The 25,624-nt window shown below is 66.4% G+C and overlaps 1 protein-coding gene across 3 annotated transcripts; it reads left to right on the top strand.

The window, feature by feature from the left end:
* Positions 1 to 2,360: 2,360 nt before the first annotated feature.
* Positions 2,361 to 23,975, top strand: MYO1A (myosin IA). Of its 3 annotated transcripts, none has more exons than XM_054012713.1 (29): positions 2,361 to 2,466; positions 6,869 to 6,996; positions 7,142 to 7,257; positions 7,885 to 7,979; positions 8,237 to 8,341; positions 9,016 to 9,062; positions 9,398 to 9,461; positions 10,012 to 10,110; positions 10,479 to 10,582; positions 11,383 to 11,530; positions 11,735 to 11,853; positions 12,294 to 12,380; positions 12,790 to 12,855; positions 13,638 to 13,742; positions 14,692 to 14,754; positions 15,392 to 15,592; positions 16,041 to 16,267; positions 16,695 to 16,895; positions 17,289 to 17,382; positions 17,895 to 18,044; positions 18,633 to 18,701; positions 19,253 to 19,339; positions 19,846 to 19,920; positions 20,583 to 20,717; positions 21,355 to 21,461; positions 21,677 to 21,809; positions 22,398 to 22,550; positions 22,945 to 23,072; positions 23,539 to 23,975. In XM_054012713.1, exons 2-29 carry the CDS (start codon positions 6,874 to 6,876, stop codon positions 23,660 to 23,662), a joined length of 3,225 nt encoding a protein of 1,074 aa, XP_053868688.1. In that variant the 5' UTR covers positions 2,361 to 2,466; positions 6,869 to 6,873; the 3' UTR covers positions 23,663 to 23,975. The 3 variants fall into 3 exon arrangements, with proteins under 3 accessions (XP_053868688.1, XP_053868689.1, XP_053868690.1); XM_054012714.1 differs by having other exon boundaries at positions 6,845 to 6,996; XM_054012715.1 differs by lacking the exon at positions 19,253 to 19,339.
* The last annotated feature ends 1,649 nt before the right edge of the window (positions 23,976 to 25,624 follow it).

Here is a 25,624-nt window from a genome sequence, read left to right as displayed (position 1 = left end):
GGCCCCGATCCCGCTCGTTCCCCATGAAGTAATGGCGGAGCAGCCGGCTTTCGTCGTTCATTGGCGTGCCAGGCGCAGCTGCAAAATAATTGGGCTGGGGGGGGGGGGGGGGGGGGGCTGTGCAATGCGCTCGTCGGTCTTGGCACTGCCTGTAAGCCGCGGAGCTGCCGGAGGTTATAGCCGCGGCGGGTAATTCCCAGTTTAATTTTAAGTATTTCTTTTTGGTGCTGTGCCCGTCTTCTTTCCTGCTCTGTGTTATCTGCCGCAAGCGGCCCTGCTGCCCACAGGTTATTTTTCTCGCTGTTGTTAATGCAGGTTCAGATTTTTAATAAAGTTGGTTTTGTAGCTGTGTGTGTGTGTGTGTGTGTGTGGAGCAGGGATGTGAAAACGACGGTTCGGCTCGAAGCAGCGGGGAGGCTGGACAAAGCTGTCGTCTGTTGGGCTACAGCACAACCGCTTCCGTCCATCCCGTCACGGCCCCCGGCTGTCCTAGCCGGCCTCAGGCAGTCGGGGGCCCCTGGGTTAATGCTCCAGCTGTCAGGGTTCTGCACCCAGTGTGGGTCACAGCTGGGGAGCTAGAGTTGGAATAGCGGGGAAGGGTGGAGGCAGTGGCACAGCTGTTGGGGGGCAGCCGGGGGCTCCAGGACGGGGGGGCTCCAGACTGAGGTTAAGAGGTGCTGGCAGAACAAAGGTGAGCTGTCCTGGCTCCCACGCAGAATCCCAGGTGCTGCTCAACCCGGGTGAAGCGATTTCCCCTCCTGTCCGGACTTTCGAGCCCCCCCCCCCCCCAGCTGTTCGTCAGGGCGGCGAAGCTGGCTCCGGGTCCCTGCTCCGTGCGAGATCCGCACCGCCGGTTTAGCACACGTGGTTAATGCTGGTTTCGGGGGCCCCTGTGAGGGAAGGAGCAGGGGTCTGAAAGAGCTGGGGGAGCTGGTCTGGGGCCAGCCTTAGGTACTCCTGCGTGATCAGTCACACCATGTACCTTGTACTCGCCCGGCCCCCGCGCTGCACCCTGCTCTGGGGAGCTCCGGAGCACCGCTCCGTTACTGCACTGGAACGTTCTGGGCAACGCTCCCTGCTGTAAATCTCCGGGGCTTCAGGGCTGCAAGGTAGTGTCCCGGTGCTTGGACTCCGGGCTGCTGAACCAAGGCAGGCTGGCCCATTAGCCCTTTCCTCCCTGGGGTGGTCTCCCCTGGGTTTGTCTCCTAGCACAGCCTTGCAGTGGGCTCCTGGCAACCAGCGCGTCTTGCCAGCCCAACCAAACCCCTCTTGTATTGACTGACGTCAAATTAGCCACTCGGCAGAGCAATCGCCCGGGATCGACTGGCTTCTCGTGGGGCTGGTTCCCCTGGTGACCTTGGCCGGGTCCCACACCGGCTTTTTGGCCCCGTTTCCCCAGCTGTAAAGCAGGGTTTGTAAAACCGTCTCTGCTCACCGGGGCGCTAAGGAGGGGCTGACCTGGTGCCATCTCTCGGGGTTTATGGATGGGGCGGTGGCTGGGCCCTGAACGCCCTGGCGCGTCTCACGCTCTCTACCCGTGGCCATGCCCGTGCTGCCATGGAGCTCTGCCTGGGGCGGTGCAAGGCGCCCGCTCTGATCTCGCTGCGTGAGCCTCCAGCTGCGTTCATCGTACGCGCTGCTGGCTGGCGCTGGAGGGTGGCGGTGAAATGGGTCCAGCGCCCCTTCTGGGGCTAGCCCAGCGTCTCCTGCTCCGTGCAGCTGTTCTGCTGGCCTGGGTACACTGAATCCTGCCTCAGCGCGGGGGGACGGACTCGCTGGCCTCTTGGGGGGCCCTCCCAGCCCTCCACATCTTTCCGTGGGGCCTACCCCCCGTGGCTGTTCTCTGGAGCGTTTCCACGCGTGCCCAGGCCGGGGGGACAAGCCCCATGCACACCTGCTGCATTACAGGGTGTGGGGCAGTGCTGGAGGCTGGGTGGAGACGCAGCAGGTGGGTAGCATGGGGGGTTGGGCACAGGGCTGGGATCTGGCTTCGATTCCTAGCTCTGCCACTGCCTCCCTGGGGGACCTTGACCGAGTCACTGACTCTGCCTCGGTTTCCCAGTTGTGAAACGTGCCTCGGTTTCCCCAGCTATGAAACAGGAAGACTCGCCTTGCCTCTGTCTAGTCAGGCTGCGAGCTCTTTGGGGAAGGGGCTGTCTCTCACTGCATTTGTACAGCGCCTTGCGCGGTGGGGCAGCGAGCTTGGCGGGGGTGCTACCGTAAAGAACAGGAGAGTCCAGCTCTGCCGGAGGCTGCCCCGCCCCGCAGCCGGGGGGAGGAAGTGGGTGGGGTGAGGGCGGCGAAGGGGTGGAGGCAGGGTGGCCCTGCCTCGGAGCACCGCAAACCATGGACAGCTCCCTCTGAGCTAGGGCTGGGCTGGGTGGCACGGCTGGCTTCGTTCTGCCAAGCAACCCGCAGAACCGGCCCGACTCGCGGAGGTGCCAGCAGCGCGGTGTCATCGGGGAGGTGAGTACGGCTCCGGCTGGCTTTGCCCATCAGCTCCGTCACTTTCCCACCCCTCTGCCAAACTTCTTGGCACCCTGCCGGCCCTGCCGGGTGGCAAAGCACCAGCCTCCTAGCCGGAGGGGCGCTTCTAGGAGGGTGTCCTCTCCGCATCCCTAAAAGCCACTGGCCTCCCCCGGCCTGGAGGAAACCACCCTGCCCTTGCTGGCCACAGCTTCCAAGGGAGGCAATTAACCTTCTTTTCCTCCCCAGGCTTCCTGGGGAAACGCGGGGGGGGGGCTGCAGCTGGGTAGGTGCTAGGGGCTGGGGGGGGCAGAGGCGTGAGGCTGATGGTGTCGTGGTGCTGAGGTATTGTGCCCCATTCTGTCCTAATGGGGCACACGGGGGGACCCCAGCGTGATGGGAGAGGGGTCCTGCTCTGGGACGAACCGGCGGCTGTTCTTGTTTATTTGCATTGAGATCGAACTTCCTCCTCACCCCCTCGGCTGCGCATGAAAACACAGACAAAGGGAAGACGGGTCTGGCTTCTGAGCCCCCCCCCTTCCGCTGCCTTCCCCCAAACACACGCAGGCCTGGGAAATGCCCCCCTGCCCTCCGTCTCCCCTGCTTCGAACCCGCTTTCGCCGCTCGCTGGGGGCCGCGATGAACTTTCTCCAGCAGCCCGATAAGAGCCGCTGCGGTTTATGGCTCCGGGGCAGAGTCCGGGGGGGGGAGGCTGTAAATCGAAGGTGAAGGTTGGCGTGTATTTAAACCCTCTATAAAAGGCAGGCAGGGTTTAAAATAGGAGCAGGTGAGGAGGGAGCCGTACCAGCTGCTGCGGCAGGACCGGGGACATCAGGTGGAGCCCAGTGGCGTGGGGCGAGCGCCCGGGCCCAGAGCTGCGCCAGGAGCCTGCTGCTAATAGTTGCCGTCGCTCCTGACCTCCGCCCTGGCCCCCAGGGCTGCGTTTGCCCCTGCTCAAAGCAGGGATCCGGCTGCGGCCCTGCTGGGGTGGAGCCCGCCTCGCGGGACTGGCTGTGGGCCCTGGCCCTCAAAACCATCTAGGCTCCTAACTTTCCCTGGAGGCTCTGGGCTTGGGGGGGGATTGTGGAGGCAGAGACCGGGGGCCGCTCGGTTGCCTCTGACACTGCCCCACGGGGCCCGGCAGGGCCAGTGGGGTTCAGGGCCGAGCTCGTGTGGCTGGCGAGAGCTTGGGTGCCCGGCTGGGAGCAAAGTGCCCTGTAGCCCCCCTTTCCCCCCAAGCAGGGGGTCTGGGCCCTTGGCACGCTGGCCCTGGGCTCTCTGGAACGCCCTGCAGCCCGGGCCCCGAGCGTCCGCAGCGCCGGGCCCGGAGAAGGGCTAGCGGGCTGGGGAGTGTGGCTCGGCCGGGGGGGGGGGGGGGGCGAAGCCTTAGATCGTCTCCCATGAGCTGGGACCAGCCAGCGCTGGCCGAGGGGGGCTGGGGCTTCCCTTCCGAAGGGAGGAGTGTCCCCTCGCTCAGTGACTATGCCATGACCTGCCCCAGGCGGGGGGTGGAGGAATCCGGACACCTGGGTTCTGTTCAGGAGCAGGCCCAGGTGCATGTGGGGCTGACTTTGTCCCCCTGGCCCTAAGGAGGGGTGCTGGCAGCTGTGGGGCACCCCCAACCTGCCCCTCCCCTTACAGCCATCTGGCTGTGCCACCAGATGCCCCAGGCAAATGGCTCCTGTGGGGCGGCTTTGGAGGGATAGGGTGGGGCGGGCTGCGGAGCTGGGCAGGGGGGCACTGGAGTGGCGGGGAGAACAGGGCCCGATCTGCACTGAGCCCCCCCCCCCCCCGCCCTCAGGGAAGCAGCAAGGGAAAAGCCAGCGGGGGGGCCCTGCAAGCCAGGAGATGGCCCAGCCGGTTCCTCCTCTCCCCAGCTGGCATCCTGCTCCCGCCGGCTTCCTGGCCTGATTCACTCCTTTCCTGGCAGCCTCCCTGGGGCTGCGGCGTTAACCCCTCCGGCGCTGGGCCCACCTGCTGGGGCGGGAGCTTGCCCTTCCATGGTGACCTCGCTTGTTTCTGAGCCCTTGGGCATCGCCCCTGCACCCACCGGTCACCTGCTGCTGGGGCTTTTCCCTCGGGGCCCAGCCCTGTACCCCCCTGAGATCCGAACGCGTCTTCTCGCGCTCGACAAGGCAGCTCCGCATCTGGTTGTTGCGCAGTCAACAGCAGGGGCCTGTGGGGCACCAATGACACACAGAACCCAGGTGTCCTGCCTCCTAATCCCCTGCTTGACCCACTCCCCTCCCCGTGCCAAGCAGGGAACCCAGGTGTCCTAACTCCCAGGCCCTTGCTCAAAATGCTCCATCACATACCCAGTTGTGGGCACACCCCTGGTCTAAGCACTAAGCCCCCCATCCTCCCCTTTACGTCTGTCTGTGCTGGGTTGGGGGGGCTGGTGCCCTAGGAGCCCCTGGAGGCAGCTTAGCAAGAGGCCCGGAGTGCGTGGGGTCCCTTCCTGCCAGCCCCCGCTGCCGACGGGACGGGGCAGCCCTGCTGCGGGCGAAGGGGCCCCAGGCTGCCCAGCCGAGAACGAGCCGGCTACAAAAATACAAGACTCCCTTCTGCTGTCAGCTGCAGCGGCCGAGTGGGACTAGGATCTAGGCAGCCTGACTCCCAGGCCTCCGTACTCTGCTCTAACCCACCAGGCCCCTGTCCCTTCCCAGAGCCAGGGACAGAACCCAGGAGTCCTGGCTCCCAGCCCCCCCTGCTCTAACCACTAGTCCCCACTCCCCTCCCAGAGCCAGGGACTGAACCCAGGAGTCCTGGCTCCCAGCCCCCCTTGCTCTAACCACTAGTCCCCACTCCCCTCCCAGAGCCAGGGACTGAACCCAGGAGTCCTGGCTCCCAGCCCCCCCTGCTCTAACCACTAGTCCCCACTCCCTTCCCAGAGCCAGGGACAGAACCCAGGAGTCCTGGCTCCCAGCCCCCCCCCCGCTCTAACCACTAGACCCCTGTCCCTTCCCAGAGCCAGGGGAAGAACCCAGGAGTCCTGGCTCCCAGCCCCCCCCCTGCTCTAACCACTAGACCCCACTTCCTTCCCGGAGCCAGGGATAGAACCCAGGAATCCTGGCTCCTAGCCCCCCCCCCCCTGTTCTGACCACTAGACCCCACTCCCCTCCCAGAGCCAGGGACAGAACCCAGGAGTCCTGGCTCCCAGCCCCCCACTGTTCTGACCACTAGACCCCACTCCCCTCCCAGAGCCAGGGACAGGAGCCAGGAATCCTGGCTCCCAGTCCTCCACTCTAACCACAAGATCCCTGTCTGCTCCCAGAGCCAGGGACAGAACCCAGGAGTCCTGGCTCCCACCCCCCAGTGCTCTAACCCACCAGGCCCAGGGACCTGGGCTCTCCCAGATGGATTCAAACAGGGGCAGAGGCTGCCACTCGCTAGCTACGATGTGAGCCGGGGCTGTTCCTTAAGTGGGGGTGGGGGCGTGTCCCCCTGCTCAATCCGTGGGGTAAACTGCGCCCCCCCCTTTGCAGGGCTAAGACCCCTCCACTCACTGCTCTCCCCTCCGCTCATCTCCCCCTCCAGCTGTGTTGTACTTAAAGTACCGCACAGGATCTTTTCAGGGGGAATAAGACAAAACGCCACATTTATTAGTAACACATGTATTCCTTAACACTGTATTATATGCATATAATATATTACACTTACACACACACACACAAACACACTCCGTCTTGTTGTTACCAATTAGTTGCTCCCCTTAACTTCACTGGCCAGGTGAGTTAGATGGGGGAGGGGGTGGAGCCGGGCTTCTGTCGATCCGGATCGATGCTCCCATGTTGACAAGACGAGACCCGGGGTCCTCTGCAAGACACCTCACTTTTATAGCAGCTTTCCTCTTATGCAAATCTAGACCAGATTCAAACTCTGTGTCTGTGTCCATTGGTCCTTTGTGCTGCTTTCTTTTGAGTGTTGTCCCAATGCTGCAAAGAGGGTGTTTCCAAAAGAAGGTGCTTGCTTCTAACCCCGGAGGCCCTCGGTATGTCTGCTTGTCTGTAATGAGCCCACTTGACACGTTTTATTGTCCTTGGGTCTGGCTCCCAGCCCCTCTCCAACAGTTGAGGCTGTCTGGAGGTGCTGCCTTCCATGCCTTGCTCATCCACACCTCATTCATTCAACAGGGCAATTGATTAAGGGGGGGCGGGAGAAGCTCTTGTTCTACTGCTAGCACAAAGAAATTTTTCTTCTATCTTATTCTATCCTTAGGGGCTCTAATATTATACCAAGGGCAATGCAAAGTTTCTAAATGAGGTTTTGATACAAAGTCCCATGAAAGCAGAGGTCACACGTGGGTAGACCCACCACAAGGTTATATGAAGAGGCACAATGTAAAGTCATATGAAAATTATTAGAGATTGATCTACAGCTGCTGCCTCCCCACTGCCCGCAGGGGCCATGGAAGCCAATCCGTCCCTGCTGGACACCGTCGGGGTGGGGGACCTGGTGCTGCTGGACCCCCTGTCGGAGGAGTCGCTGTTGCAGAACCTCAAGGAGCGGTTCCGGCACCAGGAGATTTACGTAGGTGTCGGGGGCTGCGCAGGGGGGAGCAATGGGGCCGATCAGGGGCTCCCCCCGCCCCAGGAGAGGGAGCTCTTGTGACCCCACCCCCACGCTTCGCTCTCGCCCCCACGTGCTCATGGCCTCTGCGTTCCCCCCCCCCCAGACATACATCGGGAACGTGGTGATCTCCGTGAACCCCTACCGGCCCCTGCCCATCTACTCCCCGCAGACGGTGGAGGATTATCGCAACTGCAACTTCTTCGCCCTCAAGCCACACATGTGAGTGGGCCGGGTGGGGGCCATCGCTGAGCGAGCCCCCCTGGGTGGGGACAAACTGGGGAGTCAGGGAATGGGGCTTGGGGCCTTTCCCTCTAGGGGGCGCCGGCTCTGATCCATCCCCAGGGCAGGGACTGGCTGGCTCAAGGGGGCAGGGAATGGGGCTTGGGGCCTTTCCCTCTAGGGGCCGCCGGCTCTGATCTGGCCGCAGGTTGGCCGGGACTGAAAGCCCTACAAGCCATGGGGGCCGGCGTGGAGTGTATCAGCGTCTCAAGCCGGGTCCCGGAGCTGGCGGCCAGGGCGGGATCCCGGCCCGTCCTGTCCCGGGGTGGACGACGAGTCCACAACGGGCTTATGTATAATTGAGTCAAACCTGTGCGTGCTCAGAGTCACTGACAGGTTCAGCGCCGCTCACAGGAGCGTTTGCTTGGGGGGGGGGGGAAGCATTGTGTGATATGGTGCCCCTCAATCCTGATCCGCAGCCCCCTGCTAGCCCAGCCGAGACCCCTGAGGCCAGGTCTCCAGCCAGGCTCTTGGGCTAGGGAGTGGGGAGCCCTGGCCGGGGCTGGGGGGCGGGATCTGTCCCTTTCTAACCCCTCTCCCTTCACCCCCCCAACCACCCACTTATAGCTACGCGATCGCTGACGATGCCTATCGCTCCCTGCGGGACCGTGACAAGGACCAGTGCATCCTGATCACGGGCGAGAGCGGCGCGGGCAAGACAGGTGAGGAGAGGATTCCCACCCTAGCAGAGCCTGGGGAGGGGGGGTTAGGGATGGCGTGCGAACCCCGCGGGGTCGTCAGCTGAGTCGTTCCCACAGGGAGCAGGGTCCAGGTTTCGGGCAGCCGGAGGTGGCACTTGAAGGGGGGGTGGCGGGCATGGGGGGAGGTCGTGGGGGGGTCCCTGCTGGAGTCACCCCCTGTTCTCTGCAGCCAGGAGGCTGACGGGCCCCAACGGCCGGGCCGTTGTTTGTCCCCGCAGAGGCCAGCAAGCAGGTGATGTCCTACGTGGCGGCCGTGTGTGGCAAGGGTGAGGAGGTGAACCAGGTGAAGGAGCAGCTGCTGCAGTCCAACCCGGTGCTGGAAGGTGGGTGTCCCCCGGCCCTGAGAAGAACCTCTAGTTCCCCCGCCGGGGCCTGGCCGGTTCGTGCCCCAGAGCCCGGCCTGGGGGTTGTCAGAGGCCATGGGGCTCCCAGCTGTTCCCCCACACCGGGGCCTGGCCGGTTCGTGCCCTGGAGCCTGGCCTGAGGGGTGTCAGAGGCCACAGGGCTCCCAGCTGTTCCCCCACACCGGGGCCTGGCTGGTTCATGCCCCAGAGCCCAGCCTGGGGGGTGTCAGAGGCCACGGGGCTCCCAGCTGTTCCCCCCGCCAGAGCCTGGCCGGTTCGTGCCCTGGAGCCTGGCCTGAGGGGTGTCAGAGGCCACAGGGCTCCCAGCTGTTCCCCCACACCGGGGCCTGGCCGGTTCATGCCCCAGAGCCCGGCCTGGGGGGTGTCAGAGGCCACGGGGCTCCCAGCTGTTCCCCCCGCCGGGAGCCTGACCCAGGCTGGCTCTCCCCCAAGCTCGTCTGACCCTTCCCCCGCACCAGCCCCAAATCCCGGCCACGCCCCATGGCAGGGAGCCCCCCCGCGCTCTGCCCGTGGCCACGTCCTCCACACCTGCTCCACCCTAGAGAGGTTGCCCTGCAGCAGGCGGGGTGGGGGGGGAATCCCAGGAAAGAACAAATAACGATTCTCTCCCCCCCGCCCTGTTCTCGTCGCAGCCTTCGGTAACGCCAAGACCATCCGCAATGACAACTCCTCCAGATTCGTGAGTGGTTCTGCCTCCAGCCCCCCCCAGGACCCCTCCCCGCGACTCCTGTTCCCCCAGCATCTCCCTCCCCCACCCTCACGACTCCCGTCCCCCTCCCGCATGATTCATGTTCCCCCAGCCTCCCCCTCCCCGGCCCCCACGACTCCCATCTCCCCAAATGTCCCCCTCCCATGACTCATGTCCCCCCAATGCCACCCTCCACCACCCTCCCAACTCCCATCCCTCTCCCCGCCCTCACAATTCCCATCCCCCTAACATCCCACACACACACCCTCGTGACCCCCGTCCTGCCCTGCCCTGCCCCCTGACTCGTCCGTCTCTGCCTCTCCCAGGGCAAGTACATGGACGTGGAGTTTGACTTCAAGGGCCAGCCCCTGGGCGGTGTCATCAGCAACTGTAAGTGCCCCGAGCCCCCCTTCCCCGCGGGCAGGGGCTGGGCTGGGCCCGGGGCCAGCGGCTCCGTGTGGGGCCGGCCAGAGAGGAGCGTGTGGGCACTGTGCCCTCCAGCGTGTGCCAGGGGCAGCGCCGTGTGCCAGGACCTGGCAGGGGCTGGGTTAAGACCGGAGCGGGACCGGGGGCCTTTCCGGAGGGGGGTGGGGGCGGCACGTGGCCGAGGCTCCCAGCTGCTTCTACCCCTTAGCCGGAGCTTGGACTTCCTGCAGGGAGCAGGGCCACAGATCCGTTCCCAGCCCGGCACAATGGAACAATAGGTGCTGGACCCCCGCCCAGCATCCCTCCCCGAGCATCCGGCTCCCCGCCCCCTCCCACACCAACCGGGCCCTGACGTACCCACGCCCAGTGCCCCCCGCTGGGCACAGAGTCCGCCCCCCGGCGACCCCCGGGGCACCGGTTCCCCCCCAGCAGCCTCCCGGGCACTGCTCCCCTCGGCGGTGATGTGTGTGGCCCTAAGGCTGAGCTGGGGATCCCCCGTGTCTCCCCTCTGCAGACCTGCTGGAGAAATCCCGCGTCGTGAGACACGTCAAAGGGGAGAGGAATTTCCACATCTTCTACCAGCTCCTGGCCGGGGGATCTGACCAGCTCCTGAGTACGGCTGGGACCCCCTGGGCTGGGGGATGCGGTTTGGGCAGTGCCCCCACTGGGCTGGGGGATGGGGTTTGGGCTGCATCGCCCGGGCCGGGCTGGGGGATGGGGCTTGGGCAGTGCCCCCACTGGGCTGGGGGACGGGGAGGGGGTTTGGCCTCTGTCGACCAGGCCGGGCTGGGGGCCGGGCACAGGGTTTGGGCTGCGTTGGCCGGGCCGGGCTGGGAGATGAAGTTTTTGGGCTGCGTTGGCTGGGAATCTGGGGACGGGGTTTGGGGCCCAATGCAGCAGCCGCAGCCCGGGCAGCGCCGGGTGGGGGGGACCCAGGCGGGAACCTGCTCCGGCTCAGCCGTGGCCTGTCCCCTCTCGCAGAGGAGCTGAAGCTGGAGCGGGACTGCGGACGCTACGGATACCTCGGCCGGGAGGACCCCAGCCTGCCGGGCATGGACGACGCGGCCAACTTCCGAGCTGTTCAGGTCCAGCCTCGAGGCTGGGGGTGGGGGGCGGGTGAATTGGTCTGTCTCTCTGCCCCCGAAATCCCCACACTGCCCCCCGGTCACAAGGTCACAGGCCCGGTGCTCGGCACCCGCTCCAGATGCTGCCGGCTGGGACTCTGGGGTGGGGTCTCCCCTCGGAGCTCACTCCCCCCGGGCAAGGAGCCAGCTCGGCTTCGGCGCCTCGTGGCTCTGACTTCGGTCACCCCGTGAGCTCCCCTGGGGGAGCCTGACACGCCCCCCAAGGGCCCTGCCCCCCACCCGCGGCCGGCCGGCAGGGACTCCCAGCCAGCGGGTGAGAGGCGGGTTGTTAGTCGCCGGGAACCCAGCATAGGACAGAGCTGGTTAGCACCCACCAGGGACTCTCAGCAAAGTGCATCTGGGGGGGGGAGCCAGAGCCCACGGCCCTCCCCCAAGTCCCAACCCAGGAGACTGACCCCTTCCAGCTGACTCCCTCCCGCTGCGCCTCCCCCTCCCCCCGCTTTGTCTCTTTCCCGGGCCAGCAGGTCACCTGGTCTGCACCAGCACCTCCGGCTGATCCTTGCAGAGGAGGGGGCCCATCAGTTGCCACCCTTCAGCGTGTCGGCCGTTCTCGGCAGCCCGTCGGCCGTCACACCTGCCCTCTAGGGGTCGCTGCGATGACGCGCCTTATCCTACACCACCAGATACTTGAGTAGCACAGAGGGGAAACTGAGGCACCCACCGTATTCAGACAAAACATGGAGGAACATTCCCACTTGGTCACATCCCCCCAACTCTGCACTGGCCTGTCTCCCTGGCAGGACGCCATGACGGTCATCGGCTTCTCGCCGGCCGAGGTGCGGGCGCTGCTGGAGGTGGCCGCCGTGGTGCTCAACCTCGGGAACGTAAATCTGGGCAGCCAATTCCAGGCCAGCGGGATCGAGTCCTGCAGCATCCAGGACAACCGAGGTCAGGCGGGGACCCGCGGTGCGATGGGACCCCTGCCCTGGCCCAGGCGCGGCTCCCCCATCTCCCCTCCCGAGGCCCCCTCTCCTGGGTGTGACCCACCCCCTCCCTGGTCCCGTGACGGTCTCGCCTCCTGCCCCACCCCCCCAGCAGCCCAGCCCCCCCGGCGTCATTCCCCGGGGAGCTAACCGGCCTCTCCCCGTGCAGCCGTGCGGGAGATCTGCGAGCTGATCGGCCTGCCGGAGAGCGTCCTGGAGAAGGCCCTGTGCTCCCGCACCGTGGAGGCCAAGAAGGAGAAGGTGGTGACGGGTCTGAGCGTGGCCCAGGTGAGCGGGGGGACGGGGCGGGAGGCCCAGAGCCAGACCCGTTCCCTTTGCCGCAGCTGGCATTTGCCGACGTCTCTGTCAGCCCCCCCAAACCCTGCACCCCCAGGTCTCCTCCCAGCGACCCCTGGGTCCCACCCGTTAGCGGTGGGTCTGGGCCGCATTCGCCCCCCAGCGTCCGGCCCCCTCTTGCCAGGGCTGTGCCAGGCTCAGGGCTTTTCTGAGTCTGTCCCACGGCCGCGGGAGCTCCCTGGTGCCCGGCAGGGCCTGGCGCTGAGACGTGAGGCCGGGGGAGGTCTCTTGTCTGAGCCACCCCGGCTTGGGGCTGAAATCACCAGCCCAGAAGCAGGTTCCCCCCCACACACGTGGTTCCCAGGCCCGGGATCCCTCTGAGCCGCCCCTGTGCAGCCGCCAGCCTCCAGCCCCTTTGCCTCCGCTCCTAGGGCTGCTACGGGCGGGACGCCCTGGCGAAGAACATCTACAACCGGCTCTTCAACTGGCTGGTGAACCGCATCAATGCCAGCATCAAGGTGGGTGTGCAGGAGACACCGGCTCCGGGTGGGGCCCGAACCCCTCGGCGCGGGAGCCCCCCGGCCAAGGCGCAGGAGCCGCTGTGTGGAGCCTGGCTAGCGGGGAGGTGGGGGGCTCCCTGTGCTGCTGGACAGCTGCTGTCGGATTCCCTGCTCTCATCCCCGCTGTCTCCCGGTGCCCCCCCTTCCACCTCCCCGTCCCCCCATCTGCCGGCTTCACCCCACCCCCTCCCCCTCTCCCTGAGTCCTGCCCCCTCCCCGGGCTTTGCTGGAGCTCTTGTGCCAAATCATCCAACGGCAGCGCCCTCCCCCCACCCACTCCCCGCGACCCCTGCCCCCTCTGTGGAGCCCAGGCTGGGCCCTCGGGACACGGCGACTCTGGGGGTAACAAGCCCCCCTGTTTGCCCAGGTGGACTCGAGCGAGCGGAGGAAGGTGATGGGAGTTCTGGACATTTATGGCTTCGAGATTTTCCAGGTTGGTGCTGGGTATGGCACCCACGCAGGGCAGCGGGCACCTGGGGAGCCCAGGGCTGGGCTAGCAGGGGGCTGTGGGTCGGGAGTGAGGGGCACTGGCAGAGCTGTGGTGGGGAAGCCCAGGGCTGGGCTAACAGGGGCTGTGGGTCGGGAGTGAGGGGCACTGGCAGAGCTGTGTGGGGGGAGCCCAGGGCTGGGCTAGCAAGGGCTGCGGGTCGGGAGTGAGGGGCACCGGCAGAGCTGGGGGTGGGGAGCCCAGGGCTGGGCTAGCAAGGGCTGCGGGTCGGGAGTGAGGGGCACCAGCAGAGCTGGGGGTGGGGAGCCCAGGGCTGGGCTAGCAGGGGCTGTGGGTCGGGAGTGAGGGGCACCGGCAGAGCTGGGGGGGGAGCCCAGGGCTGGGCTAGCAGGGGGCTGTGGGTCGGGAGTGAGGGGCACCGGCAGAGCTGGGGGTGGGGAGCCCAGGGCTGGGCTAGCAGGGGCTGCGGGTCGGGAGTGAGGGGCACCAGCAGGGCTGTGGGGGGAGCCCAGGGCTGGGCTAGCAGGGGGCTGCGGGTCGGGAGTGAGGGGCACCGCAGAGCTGTGGGGAGCCCAGGGCGGGGATAGCAGGGGCTGCGGGTCGGGAGTGAGGGGCACCGCAGAGCTGTGGGGAGGGGTAGGAAGCTTGCCACGCTCCCGGCTTCCTGGGTGCGGCACCCTCCTGCCCAGAGCAGCAGCCCCAGGTTGGGGGGGGGAACATGGGAATCCTCGTCCCACGGGCCCTTCTGCCTTCTCCTTCCCGCCCAGAACAACAGCTTCGAACAGTTCGTCATCAACTACTGCAACGAGAAGCTGCAGCAGGTCTTCATCCTGATGACGCTGAAGGAGGAGCAGGAGGAATACGTGCGGGAGGTAACGGGAGCCCTGGGCCGGGGGGGTTCCGGGAAGCCCTGTTGTTCCCCTGCTGCTACGGGCACCCCCCTGCCCGGCGTAGCGCTCCGATGGCAGCCCAGCGAACGGCACAGCGAGGGCGGCCGACGGGCAACCTTTGGCACTGAAGTGACCGGCCTTTAGCCAGGGCTGTCGGGAAGGGGGGGTTGAGAATGACATCCCCACCCCCGCCCGGGAGTCCACAAGCTGCTCCGGCCACCCCGCCCGGCAGCTGGCGGCAGCCCGGCCCCCCGCACGTGCGGGCGGATTTGGCGGCACCATAACAGGAAGGTTGGGAATAAAGACTCGCCGAGCCCCAGACGTCCTGTTCCCCCCTGAAGCCGGGGGCGGGGCTGGAATCCCCCGGTGAGAACCGCGGCCGGTGGGGTATGTGGGGACCGCGTGGCTCAGTGCGGTCACGGGGCCAGGGCAATGGGTCAGACAGACGCGGCGGTGGCTGCTTGGTTCGATTTGGTTCCTGGCCCAGGGCCACCCCGTGGGATCCCTTCGAACCGGCCCTGTCCTGCTTCCTGTTCCCGGCGTCAAATCCGCCTGCTGGGTGCTTAGAAATCCCGCGCGGGCGTCTCTCGGCTCTGCCCCTCACCAGCGCTCTGGGCAGCGGGTTTGTGGAGACGCTTAGCACAGCCGCCAGACCAGTGAGCCCAGCGACTTTCTCCAGACTGGGACGGGGGCTCGGATTCCAGCTTTCCCCCCCCCGCCTCTGGTGTGAGCATCCAGGCCCCCGCCCATGCAGCCCAGCCCCCATCCCAAATCGAGCTGGGCTGGAAGTCGGGGGGTTCAGGCCCCGAATGCCACTGAAATCCCACCGGCGCCCCAGGCCGTCCCCGTCAGCTGGACAGGCCTTTGCGGGTCTTCCCAGCTGGTGCCGCCGCCAGCCAGGGCAGTCTCCAACGGCCGCTCTCCTCCCCAGGGCATCCAGTGGACACCCGTGGACTTTTTTGACAACAGCATCATCTGCAGCTTGATTGAGGACGTGAGTGGCTGGTTGAGCGACGGCCGGTGGTGCCGGGACCAGCTCTTGGCGGGAGGGGGCCTGCGGGCGAGGGCTCCCCACCCCTGGGCAGAGGAGCCAGGACAAAACATGGGCACCGCTTACCGGCCCTGAACAGGGGCCAGGCCCAGGCCCTGCCAAGGGGGCATTTTGCCTCCTCAGCTCTTGCTGGTTTGGCACAATTGGCCTTTTCTGTACAGGAAAGAAATAGCAGAGGGCTGCGGGTCAGGAGCTGCGGGCGGAGACCGGGGCTGGGCAAACAGGGGCTGCGGGTTGGGAGTGAGGGGCACCGGCAGAGCTGGGGAAGGAGGGAGCCCAGGGCTGGGCTAGCAGGGGCTGCGGGTCAGGAGTGTGGGGCACCATGGAGCTGCGGGGGGGGGGGGGGGGGGACGACCCAGGGCTGGGCTAGCAGGGGCTGCGGGTCAGGAGTGAGGGATACCGGCAGAGCTGGGGGGAGCCCAGGGCTGGGCTAGCAGGGGCTGTGGGTCGGGAGTGAGGAGCACCGGCAGAGCTGGGGGGTGGGGAGCCCAGGGCTGGGGTAGCAGGGGCTGCGGGTCGGGAGTGCGGGGCGCTGCAGACTGCGCTGGTCCCAGGTCCGTGACCCGCCGGCTCTGCGCAGAGCAAGGCCGGGATCCTGGCCATGCTGGACGAGGAATGCCTGCGCCCCGGGGTGGTGACCGAGGAGACCTTCCTGGCCAAGCTGAACCAGGTGTGTGCCAGCCACAAGCACTACGAGAGCAGAGACACACAGAACGCCCAGCGCATCACAGACGCCAGCCTGGCCGGCCCCTGCTTCCGCGTTCACCACTACGCCGGCAAGGTGAGCTCCCAGCATGCACTGCTTGGGCTTGGGGGGGCCCAGACTGCCCCACGTGGGGCCTTTGTAGGCTCCAGTGGTTAGACAAGGGAGCACCTGGCTCTGGGAGGGGAGTGGGGTCTAGTGGTTGGGGGGGGGGAGCCAGAACTCCTGGGTTCTATCCCTGGTTCTGGGAGGGGAGTGGGGTCTAGGGGTTAGAGCAGGGGGGGGGGGGCTGGGAGCCAGAACTCCTGGGTTCTATCCCTGGTTCTGGGAGGGGAGTGGGGTCTAGGGGTTAGAGCAGGGGGGGCTGGGAGCCAGGACTCCTGGGTTCTCTCCCGGGCTCTGGGAGGGGAGTGGTGCCTAGGGGTTAGAGCAGGAAAGCCGCGAGCGGGCTGGGAGCCAGGACTCTCTGGGCCTGGGGTGTTAGGGGAGCCCCTGCCAGTGACGCTTTGGGTCCCTCGCCCCGCAGGTGACCTACAACGTGACGGGGTTCGTGGAGAAGAACAACGACCTGCTGTTCCGCGACCTCTCGCAGGCCATGTGGAAAGCTCGGCACGAGCTGCTGCGTTCCTTCTTCCCCGAGGGGGACCCCCAGAAAGCCTCCCTCCGGCGCCCCCCCACCGCCGGCTCCCAGTTCAAGGCCTCCATCGCCACGCTCATGAAGAACTTGTACTCCAAGAACCCCAACTACATCAGGTGGCCAGGGACGGGGGTGGGAGCAGGGCTAGAGCTCAGCGTCTGCCGCTCTCAAACCCAGGCACTATGGGAGAATCTCCCTGGCTGTGAGCAGTGTAGGGGCTCTGACACACAGCAGAGAGAGGGGAGAAATTCCCTGGCTCTCAGCAGTGATGAGGCTTTCACACACTGGAGCAAGGGGAGAAATTCCCTGGGCTGTTAGCAGTGGAGGGGCTTTGACATACACTGGCATGAGGGGAGAATCTCCCTGGGCTGTGAGCAGTGTAGGGGCTATGAAACACAGCAGCCCAAGTAGAGACTCTCTCCTGGCTGCGTAGGGGGTTTGAGACACACTGACGTGAGGGGAGAATCTCCCTGGGCTGTGAGCAGTGCAGGGGCTTTGACACACAGCGGAGCCGTCTTTAACCTCCTCCCCTCTCCGGCCCAGGTGCATCAAACCCAACAACAACAAAGAGCCTGGCGTGTTTACGGACGGGCTGGTGCAGATGCAGGTCCGGTACCTGGGGCTCCTGGAGAACGTGCGGGTGCGGCGGGCCGGCTACGCCTACCGGCAGGGCTACGAGCCGTGCCTGGAGCGCTACAAGATGCTCTGCAAGCAGACCTGGCCCAAGTGGAAGGGGGGTGCCAGGTAGGGGAGGCGAGGAGCACGGGGGGGGGGTTGTGGGGGCTGGGAGCACCCTGCTGGGTGGGGGGCAGCCTGGGAGGGGAGCTGGATGTGCCCCCCGTGGGGGGATGCTGAGAAGGGGAGCGCTGGGGGGGGAGGTGTCAGCCCCATGCAGGGAGTGTTGGGGGGCGGGAGGTAGCAGAGGCGCTGGCAGTGCCTGGGGGGAGGGCGTAGCAGCGATCGGCTCAGCCCCATGGCGCTGCCCCCCTCTCGTGGGTCACCACCCTGGCCTGGGCTCCCCCTGCCGGCCCCGCCCCTGCCCCTGCAGTGGGGTCCAGGGGCCCAGCGCTTCCCCCTGGGAGTTTCCTGCCGGGGGAGGGTGGGGGGGCAGGAACCTGAGTCCGGTGTTTGGTGCAGGGACGGCGTCCAGGCCCTGCTGACCGACCTGTGCATCCCCCCGGCGGAGCTGGCGTACGGGCACACCAAGATCTTCATCCGCACCCCACGCACCGTGAGTCCCTGGGGGGCTGGGGCGGGGGAGGGGAATGGGCTAATCCAAGACGGGGGCGTTGCATGGGAAGACCCCTGGTTGTGGGTGGGGGGCAGTTGAACAGCCCGAGCTGGGGACGTTCCCCGTTGCTGGGGGGCGCTAGGTGGGAGGGGCTGTGCCCCCAAGCCTCCCTCTAGCTAGATCCTCCCCCCTGCTTTGGGGGCAGCCGCCCCCCAGTCTCAGGCATGTCCAGCTGCCAATGCCAAGTCCGGCCCCCTGGCCCTTCCAGCCGGCGTCCCGAGAGAGAGGGCGACTGGCCTGATGGCTGGGCCGTGGGGTGTCCAGGGCTGGAGAGAGGGGGGACCCCGAGTTCCAGCCCTGCTCAGACCAGACTCCAGGGAAACTTCCCTTCCGTGGCGGGGGTGTCCGCGTGCTCCTGCCGCAGGCAGCACCTGAAGGGTTAACATGCTCTGGGGGGGCCGTCCTGGCTCCCCTGCCTGGCTTTGACCCTCCTGGTGCCCCCCCCCCCCCAGCTCTTCGACCTGGAGGACAGGCGCCGGCAGCGCATGGCTGATCTGGCCTCGCTGATCCAGGCCACCTACCGCGGCTGGAGGTGCCGCACTCACTACCAGCAGATGCGCAAAAGCCAGATTGTCATCTCGGCCTGGTTCCGGGGACAGGCGGTAACTCCCCCCCCACCCCCGTCTCCTCCCGCTTCCCCTCAGCCCCGGGGGGGGCCCTCAGCTTGGCTGCTCTCCCCTCCTCCCACCTGCGCTGGATCGGGGCCCCTCCCTGACCCGGACGGGAGTTTGCTCATGCAAACGCCGCTTCCCGAGGGGAATTTCTTAGGTGTGTTACCCGGCCCGGATCAGGGCCCCATTGCGCCCAGACACGGAGGGAGGGACGCAAGCCAGGCCCTGCCCCACGGCGCGGATGTGGGACGGAGGATCGTCCCCTTGCCCAAAGTCTGCGGCCGAGCCGAGAATAGGACCCAGGCGTCCGGGATCCCTGCCTTAGACCGTCCTGCCCCTTGAACCCTCCGTTCGGACGCAGGGCTGCTCCGGGAGGGTGGGGGGGGGCGTGCAAACCCACCAGGATGGGCCCCGGGGGAAAGGTCTTCAGGGCCCCCAGAGTCCGGCTGCGGGGAGCCTTGCCCGGCCCTCACTGGCATCTCAACCTAGTCAGCGCCACGTGAGTTCCCCGCCCCGCCCACTGTCAGTTTCCCCCACGCCCGCCGTCGCCCGTTCACACCCGGACTTTTCCCTTTGCAGCAAAAGAAGCGGTTCGAGCAGATGAAGAGGTCGACGTTGCTGATCCAGGCCTGGGTCCGGGGATGGAAGGTGAGGGGGCAGTGCCTCCCGGAGGGCCCCTCTCCCCAGCCAGCGTCTCTCCGGGCCGCCAGCCCACGGGCCCTGCAGGCGCTCGTGGGGGACGAGCCGTCGGAAAGGCGCCGGGGCCCGGTGGGCAGCGGGCGTTTGGCCGGCGTGAGGGAGGCACCGAGGTTTGGCCCTGCGTGGTGGAAACGTTCACCGGGGATCTTCGCGGGCCGAGTGGGACGTGGGTGCTCGGCGCTCTTGGGGTGGCCAGGGTGGGGGGCAGGGGCCCGAGAGAGGGGTGGGCGGGGGGCAGATTGGTACCAGAGCCCCGGTAAGAGGCAGGCTGCATTGGACTGACCCCAGGGGGGCTGTGATGCCGGGGGGATACGGCCTCGCCGGAGCACACCGCCCCCTACAGGATCCTGGCCAGTGCCCCGCCCGAGTCGCTCCTCCCGTGGCCGGGCTCCTTGGAGTCTCTCGCTCTGTCTCTCCGCGTCCGTCTGTCCTTCCTCCTCCTCCTCCTCCTCCTCAGGGCTCCGGCGGGGCTCTGACCTCTCGCCCTTCCCTCTCCGCAGTCTCGCAGGCTCCTGCGGGAGCTGAAGCACCAGCAACTCCTCAGCCACGCCGCGGCCACTATTTCTGCCTACTGGAAAGGGTACAAGGTAACAGCAGCCCAGGCACCGGCCCGGCGCCCCGCTGGGGCCTCTGTGCCGTGGCTTCCGGTCAGCCTCTGCCCACGTCTGCCCTGCGGCCGGGCCTCACCTCCCCGCTCAGGGCGCGGCCGGGGAGCCGTCCGGCACCCAGTGCCCAGTTTAACGCGTGCTCGGCCCTTGACTCGATACCGGGCCCAATGCCAGGCACTTTCCCTGCCAGCTGGTCTGCGCCTGCCTCTCTCGCGCTGTCCCGGGCCTGTCCTGTCTTTCCGCCCTGGCCCCCTGTGGGGTTGGGGGCCGCTTGTCTTCTTCGCTCCCTGCCCCGCTCCAGAGCCCGGCCCCGGCTGGGACGGGGGCTCTCCGGGGATGGTCTGGGGCAGCCGGGGAGGGAGCGCGGAGCCCAGGAGAAAAGCGAGTGGGGTTAGCCAGGAGAGAGGCAGGTTCCCCCCGTCGCCTGGCCCGTCTCACGCCCCGGCCCGCCACGGGGCTGCTCACGGGGACGTCTCCCTTTGCAGACGCGGAAGCAATACAAGAAATATTTCCGCTCTGGGGCATCCGCCACCCTGGCCAATTTCATCTACAGGAGACTGGTGAGTCGGGGCCGCCCAGGGCTGAGGGAAGGGACAACGGGCTGGAAATCTTCAAAAGTGGGCGCTGAACCGCTTAAGGGACTGGGTCATGGGGCCTTTCCCCTCTAGGGGGCACTGGCTCCCATCCGGCCCCAAGGCGTGGGACTGGCTGGCTCAGGGGGGCAGGGAATGGGGCAGGGGCCTGTCCCCTCTAGGGGGCGCTGGCTCCGATCTGGCCCCAGGGTGGGGGACTGGCTGGCTCGGGGGGCTGGGAATGGGGCACGGGGCCTGTCCCCTCTAGGGGGCGCTGGCTCCGATCCGGCCCCAGGGTGGGGGACTGGCTGGCTCGGGGGGCTGGGAATGGGGCACGGGGCCTGTCCCCTCTAGGGGGCGCTGGCTCGAATCCGGCCCTAGGATGGGGACTGGCTGGCTCACGGGGTGCGGGTGGGAATGGGACCCGGGGCCTTTCCCAGTTGGGTTTTTAAAAGGTCCACGCTAGGTTTTGTAAGACTCCAGAACCATTTTCAAACCTCTCGAGCCGGCGCTCGCCCTCTGGGGCGCTCTCGCCCCCGCGTTGGACTCTAACCCATTAGAAGGCATTCCCGCTCTAGAACCTCGTCGTTTGCAGTCTAGAACGTTCTGCATTTTCACCCCCTGTGTTTTCTGCTCCCCGTCGCCCAAAGCTGCAAAAGTTTTTCCTGGGGCTGCGCAACAACCTCCCCCCCCTGGTAGTGACGGATCGCAGCTGGCCCGCCGCCCCCTACAAGTTCCTGGCAAACACCAACGAGGAACTGAAGAAAATATTCTACCCCTGGAAGGTCTGTCGGAGGAGAGGCCAAACCCCAGGCCTGGCTGCTTATTCCCTGGCTGTCACCGCGGGGAGAGGGGGAGGGTCTGAACCCCAACTTCCAACATGCTGCCTCCCTCCGTTCCCTCCTGGCACTTTTCTTACCTTCCCCTCCGAACGATTCGCCCCAGAGGCGGCTGCATTGCAGTGCCGGGGAAGGGAATCCTCTGCAGTGTTGCTCTGTAGCTGGTACCAACAGCTGAAGTGTCCCACCCTAGAGATGGCTGCATGGCAGGGCTGGGTGACCAGGCCCCGTTCAGCAACTTCCCCCTCCCGCTCCGGCGCTGGCTGCGTGGCTGTCCGTCAGCTGCCACGTCCCAATTCCAGAGGTGGCTGCATTTTAGTGGCAGGCGACGCGACCTCTGTAGTTCCACGCCCCTCCCCGCCTCCCTCTGGGTTTTCTTGGCGCACCTGCCCAGCGTGTGATAAATGACAACGGCCCCATCGGCCCCTCTCTGCTCCTGGCCGGGGATCGGCCCGCTGTGATTCCCCACGGCCGTCTCCCTTATTCACCTCCCCTAGGGTCCCGGTGGGCGGTCCCCCCTTTGCCCTCTCTGCAGGCGGGATCTGGGGTCTGGCCCTGACCCGACTTTCTCCTCCCCTCGCAGTGTAAGAAGTATCGGGACCGGCTGACCCCGCAGAGGAAAGCTCTCCTGCAGGACAAGCTGTGTGCCAGCGAGCTCTTCAAAGACAAGAAGACCCTGTATACCAAGAGGTTAGCATGGGGCGGGGCGGGGCTCAGTCCTCCAGTGGAGGGGGGGCTCAGTCCTCCAGTGGGGGGGCTTGGTCCTCCAGGGGGGGATTCGGTCCTCCAGTGCGGGCTCCCAATCCCAGAGTGGGGGCAGGGCAGCAGGACTTTTGCTCGTGAATTAAAGCGAGGGGTGGGCAGGGCAGGCGGGCGGCTCATGGGTCCCGCGTGGTCTCTTCCAGCCTCCAGCAGTCGTTCCAGGGCGAGTACCTGGGTCTCCAGAAGAACCCCAAGTACCGGGCGCTCCACACCGCGGCCGAGGGCAAACTGGTCCTGGCCGACACCGTGCGAAAAGTCAACCGGGCCAACGGCAAGGTGGGGCGGCCCCTCCCCTCCCCAGGCCGAAGGGCTTCCTGCTGTCTCCTCTGCCGGCCCGCTGCAGCGAGGTCTCCCCGGCACACTTCTCTGCTGCCCCCCAACTCGCTCTGTGGGTCGCCCCGGTGTCCCCAGGCCCGGCTGCTCCCCGTCCCCCTCTCCAGGCATGGGGATAATAAATCCTCGCCCTTCGCTAGCGCATTTCACCCAGAGATCTCCAAGCGCGCCCCAAAGGAGGTCAGTCTCGTTGTTCCCCTTTTATAGGGGGGAAGCGGAGGCTCTGAGCGGGGCAGTGACTTGCCCGAGGTTACCCCGGCCAGAGCTGGGAACAGAGCCCAGGCCTCCTGTGTGCCCGTCCTGGGCACTCCCCTCTCAGCCACGCTGCTTGGGATTGGGCCCCGATGGGCCGGGCTGTGCACCCGAGCCAAGCGCCTGGAGCTCGCCCTGTGCTGATGCCTCTCCCGGGACTCGGTGTCTTGGCCCCTTTGGGGTTTACTGAGGTGCAGGTTGGGGGGTATCGGCCCAACCCCCCCCCCATGTGTCTGGCAGCCCCCGCCCGCCCTCACCATCCCACCGGCTCCTTTGTAGGCCGTTCCCCGGCTCTTCCTGCTCACCAAGAATCACATCATCCTGGCCGACCCCAAGGCCGCCCAGCCCAAAACCGTGGTCAGCCTGAGCGACATCCGGAGCGTCTCGGTCACCCGCTTCTCCGACGGCTTCTTCGTCTTGCACCTCAGTGAGGTACGGCCCGGAGGGGCGGGGGGGCGACGGGGCACAAGGGGTGCTGTGGGCGAAGGGCCAGCGCCCGTGGCTGCCCGGGACCCCCATGGGCTCTTGGGAAAGGATTTTCCAGCGGGGGGGGAGGCTGTGCGTGACCCCTTTTCCCACAGCTCGTGGGCGGACAGCGGGCGTCACTCATCGTCCTGCCGCGCCACGTGGGCCCCCTACCGCGTCAGTCCCGGGGTGTCAGTCGGTGCCACCGTCCCGGCCTCGCTGCAGTGCTGCGCCGGGAGCAGCATGTCCCGCCGGTCCGGGGCTGCCAGCGGTGTGGGGAGGTGGCTGGAGGCCCCCCGCCTCCACCCGCAGCGAGCTGAAGTGTGGGGGGGCCGTCCCTGTGTTTGCTCCGCCCCCTTAGACCTCCACAGTGGGCGCCAAGGGGGACTTCCTCCTCGTCAGCGACCACCTGATCGAGCTCATCACCAAGCTCCACCAGACGCTGCTGGAGACCACCGCCAAGACCCTCAACCTCCAAGTGGCTGATGAGTAAGGGCAGGGATTGGCCAGAAGGGTGGGTGGGCGGAGCCTGAGCTGGGTGTGAGGGGAAGAGGAGGCTTCTGATTGGGCTGATGGGCATGACTGTCACCTAGGCGTGTGATGGTCTCTGTCGCCCTCTGGTGGCTTTTGCCTGGAAGAGGATAAGAGTCTGTTACCGCTGCTGGCTGAGGGACCCAATCCTCTAGCTCCAGTGGGTTGGAGGCTCGTCCTTCTAGCGCAATGGGGGTTCGAATCCTGCTGCCGGCCCAAGCAGGGTCCCGGCCACCGTGCGAGCGTTTAGCAATGGCCAGGGCAGGCCGGTCTCTGAGTGGCAGCCGTGGCAACCCAGCACCGCTTGCACCTCCGGCTTTTTCCCCAGCCTGGGGCGGCGTGTTGGGCATCCCTGGGGGGTAGGGAGGGGTGGGGCCGCGCCAGGGATCAGGGCTGATCTCAGAGCGCCCGGGGGTCCGTGCAGGTTCTCCACACAGTTCGGCAAGAGCAGCGTCGCCATCCGGATCGTGGAGACGGCCGAGAAGAACAGGGTGGCGCCCGTCTGCAAAAAGAAAGGCAGTCACAAGATGGAGATCCTGGTGCACTGAGGCCCCAGGACGCCTGCCGTGCCACGGGGCGGGGATGGCTGGGAAGCCGCCGTGCCAGCAGCTGAGACCCTGGCGCTCGAGGCCCCATGGCAGGGCGCGATCCCGCCCGGCTGGGGGCACAGACCTTTCTCCTTCCGCTCTGATCCCTGCCAGTCTCTCGGCAAACCCAGGCAGCCCAAGGCCAGGCTCGTGCCCGGCTGGTGAGAGCCCTTCCCTTTCCGTGCCGGGGGGGGAAAGGTCTTCGCTCGAGGCCGGCTCCCTGCTCTCGGGTGGGGATCGGTGCAAATAACATTAAATATCCGAGCAAGTCAGACCGGTTCTGCCGCCTGTCGCCGTTATGTGTGTTACGGTCGCGCCAGCCCCCGAGCTCGGGGCCCCGCTGTGCCAGGCGCTGCTCAGACCCCCGGGGAGACCAGCCTCTCCCCAAGGGGCTCCCGGAAATGTCCCCGTTTTACAGCCCACGGGTCACTCGGGACACTCGTGGTGCAGCAGGGGATTGAACCCTGGGATCCCATTAATCAGACACCAGGGTAACGGGGCACAGACGCCACCGGCCTCGGCCGAGGAGCAGAGATGCCGGCGATGGGGCCGGACCAGCTCCAGGAATAGCAGAGGGGCACTGGCGCCATCCCCGCTGCTGCCTCTTCTCTGCCGTCCCGGCTTTCTTTTTCCAAGCCAGCAGGTGGAGCAGTTGGCACGGCCCATCTCAAGCCGTGCCATGGGGCGTAGACACCCCACTTAGGAGCCGGGGGCTCATTGGGCCGGGAGCTTGGGTTCCATTCCTGGCTCTGGGCGCAGGGGTCTATTGGGTTAGCGCGGCGGGGCTGGGTGCCAGGACTCCTGGGTTCTATTCTAGGAGAGGAGGGAGGGGAGGGGGGGGTCTAGTGGTTCCGAGCGGGGAGACTTGGGAACTGAGACTCTGATCAAATCTCATCCGCTCTCTGCCTCAGTTTCCCCCTCTGCACACCAGGGATGATAATCCTACCATGTGAGGGAGGGGAATGAAACTTTGCACGCTGCTGTGAGATATTGAAGGGTGGGGGCCTGGGGGCCACAGGCACCCCTGGGTGTTGCAACCAGCAGAGAAGACCCCAAAGGGTGAGTGATCATCCAGTGATGGCCAGTGTGTCCCTATCAAAACTATCTAGGGGCTTGGTTTCCCCAGCTGCAGCTGGCCTCGTCGAGCGCGGGGCGTCTCCTTGGGGAAGGCTGCATCCGAGGGGTTTGCTAGCTCTGATTATTACGGCAGTGTGCAGAAGACCCGGGTCATGCCGCGCCAGGTGCTGTACAGGGCCCTAGTCTCAAAGCACATGGGAGCTACATAGGAAAGGGGTGGGAGGGGAAACCGAGGCCCAGAGTGGGGCAGGAAGTGGCCACGGTGGAGCTGGGACTTGAAGCCAGGGGTCTGGTGTCCCCCCAGATCCTCCCCCTGCCCCATATCCCTGCCCGGCCTCAGGCCCGGAGCCCCAGAGAACCAGGCCCATGGTCAGGCGCGTGGGTTGCGAGCCGGGGCCAGGGGCCGCTCTGGCTGGTCGCAGCACATTGAGGGTGACAGCCGGGCTGTCAGGCTGAGTTAGGCGACAGAGTGTGGATGGGTTGTGAGGGCCGGGGGGGCTGCAGCCACCAGCGGAGATAATTTGATGGCGGGTTTCTCAGGGCGGGCGTGGGGAGGGTCCTGGCTCCAGCGTGGCAGGGCTGAGTCACCGGCGTGTCGAGCGCCAGCCTATGGGCAGTGCAGGGCCGAGTGCTGTGGGACTGGAGGGGCAGCAGCTTCTCCCTCAATCCTTCCTCTTCCCTCGGTTCTCTGCCTGCCTCTCCCGGGAGGTGAACGACCTCGTCTCCGCCCCCCCCTGTGCCAGCATCAGCCCTGCCAGGAGAGACCCCCCCTCCCAGCCCATGGGAATGTGGGGGCCACAGCACCAGGCTCCCCTCCCTTGGGGGGGCCCTCCGTGACCACAGCAC

The sequence above is a fragment of the Malaclemys terrapin genome, chromosome 23 (genome assembly GCF_027887155.1).
Source record: "Malaclemys terrapin pileata isolate rMalTer1 chromosome 23, rMalTer1.hap1, whole genome shotgun sequence".
NCBI lineage: Eukaryota > Metazoa > Chordata > Testudines > Emydidae > Malaclemys > Malaclemys terrapin.
This window is presented reverse-complemented; position numbering and strand designations above follow the sequence as displayed.

Bases quoted from the DNA above. Each gene is read 5' to 3' on its own strand.
- MYO1A (XM_054012713.1), top strand. From the start codon at position 6,874: ATGGAAGCCAATCCGTCCCTGCTGGACACCGTCGGGGTGGGGGACCTG. The intron at 17,383-17,894 runs GTGAGTCCCTGG...CCCCCCCCCCAG, and splicing joins TCATCCGCACCCCACGCACC to CTCTTCGACCTGGAGGACAG. The intron at 18,702-19,252 runs GTGAGGGGGCAG...CCCTCTCCGCAG, and splicing joins CCTGGGTCCGGGGATGGAAG to TCTCGCAGGCTCCTGCGGGA.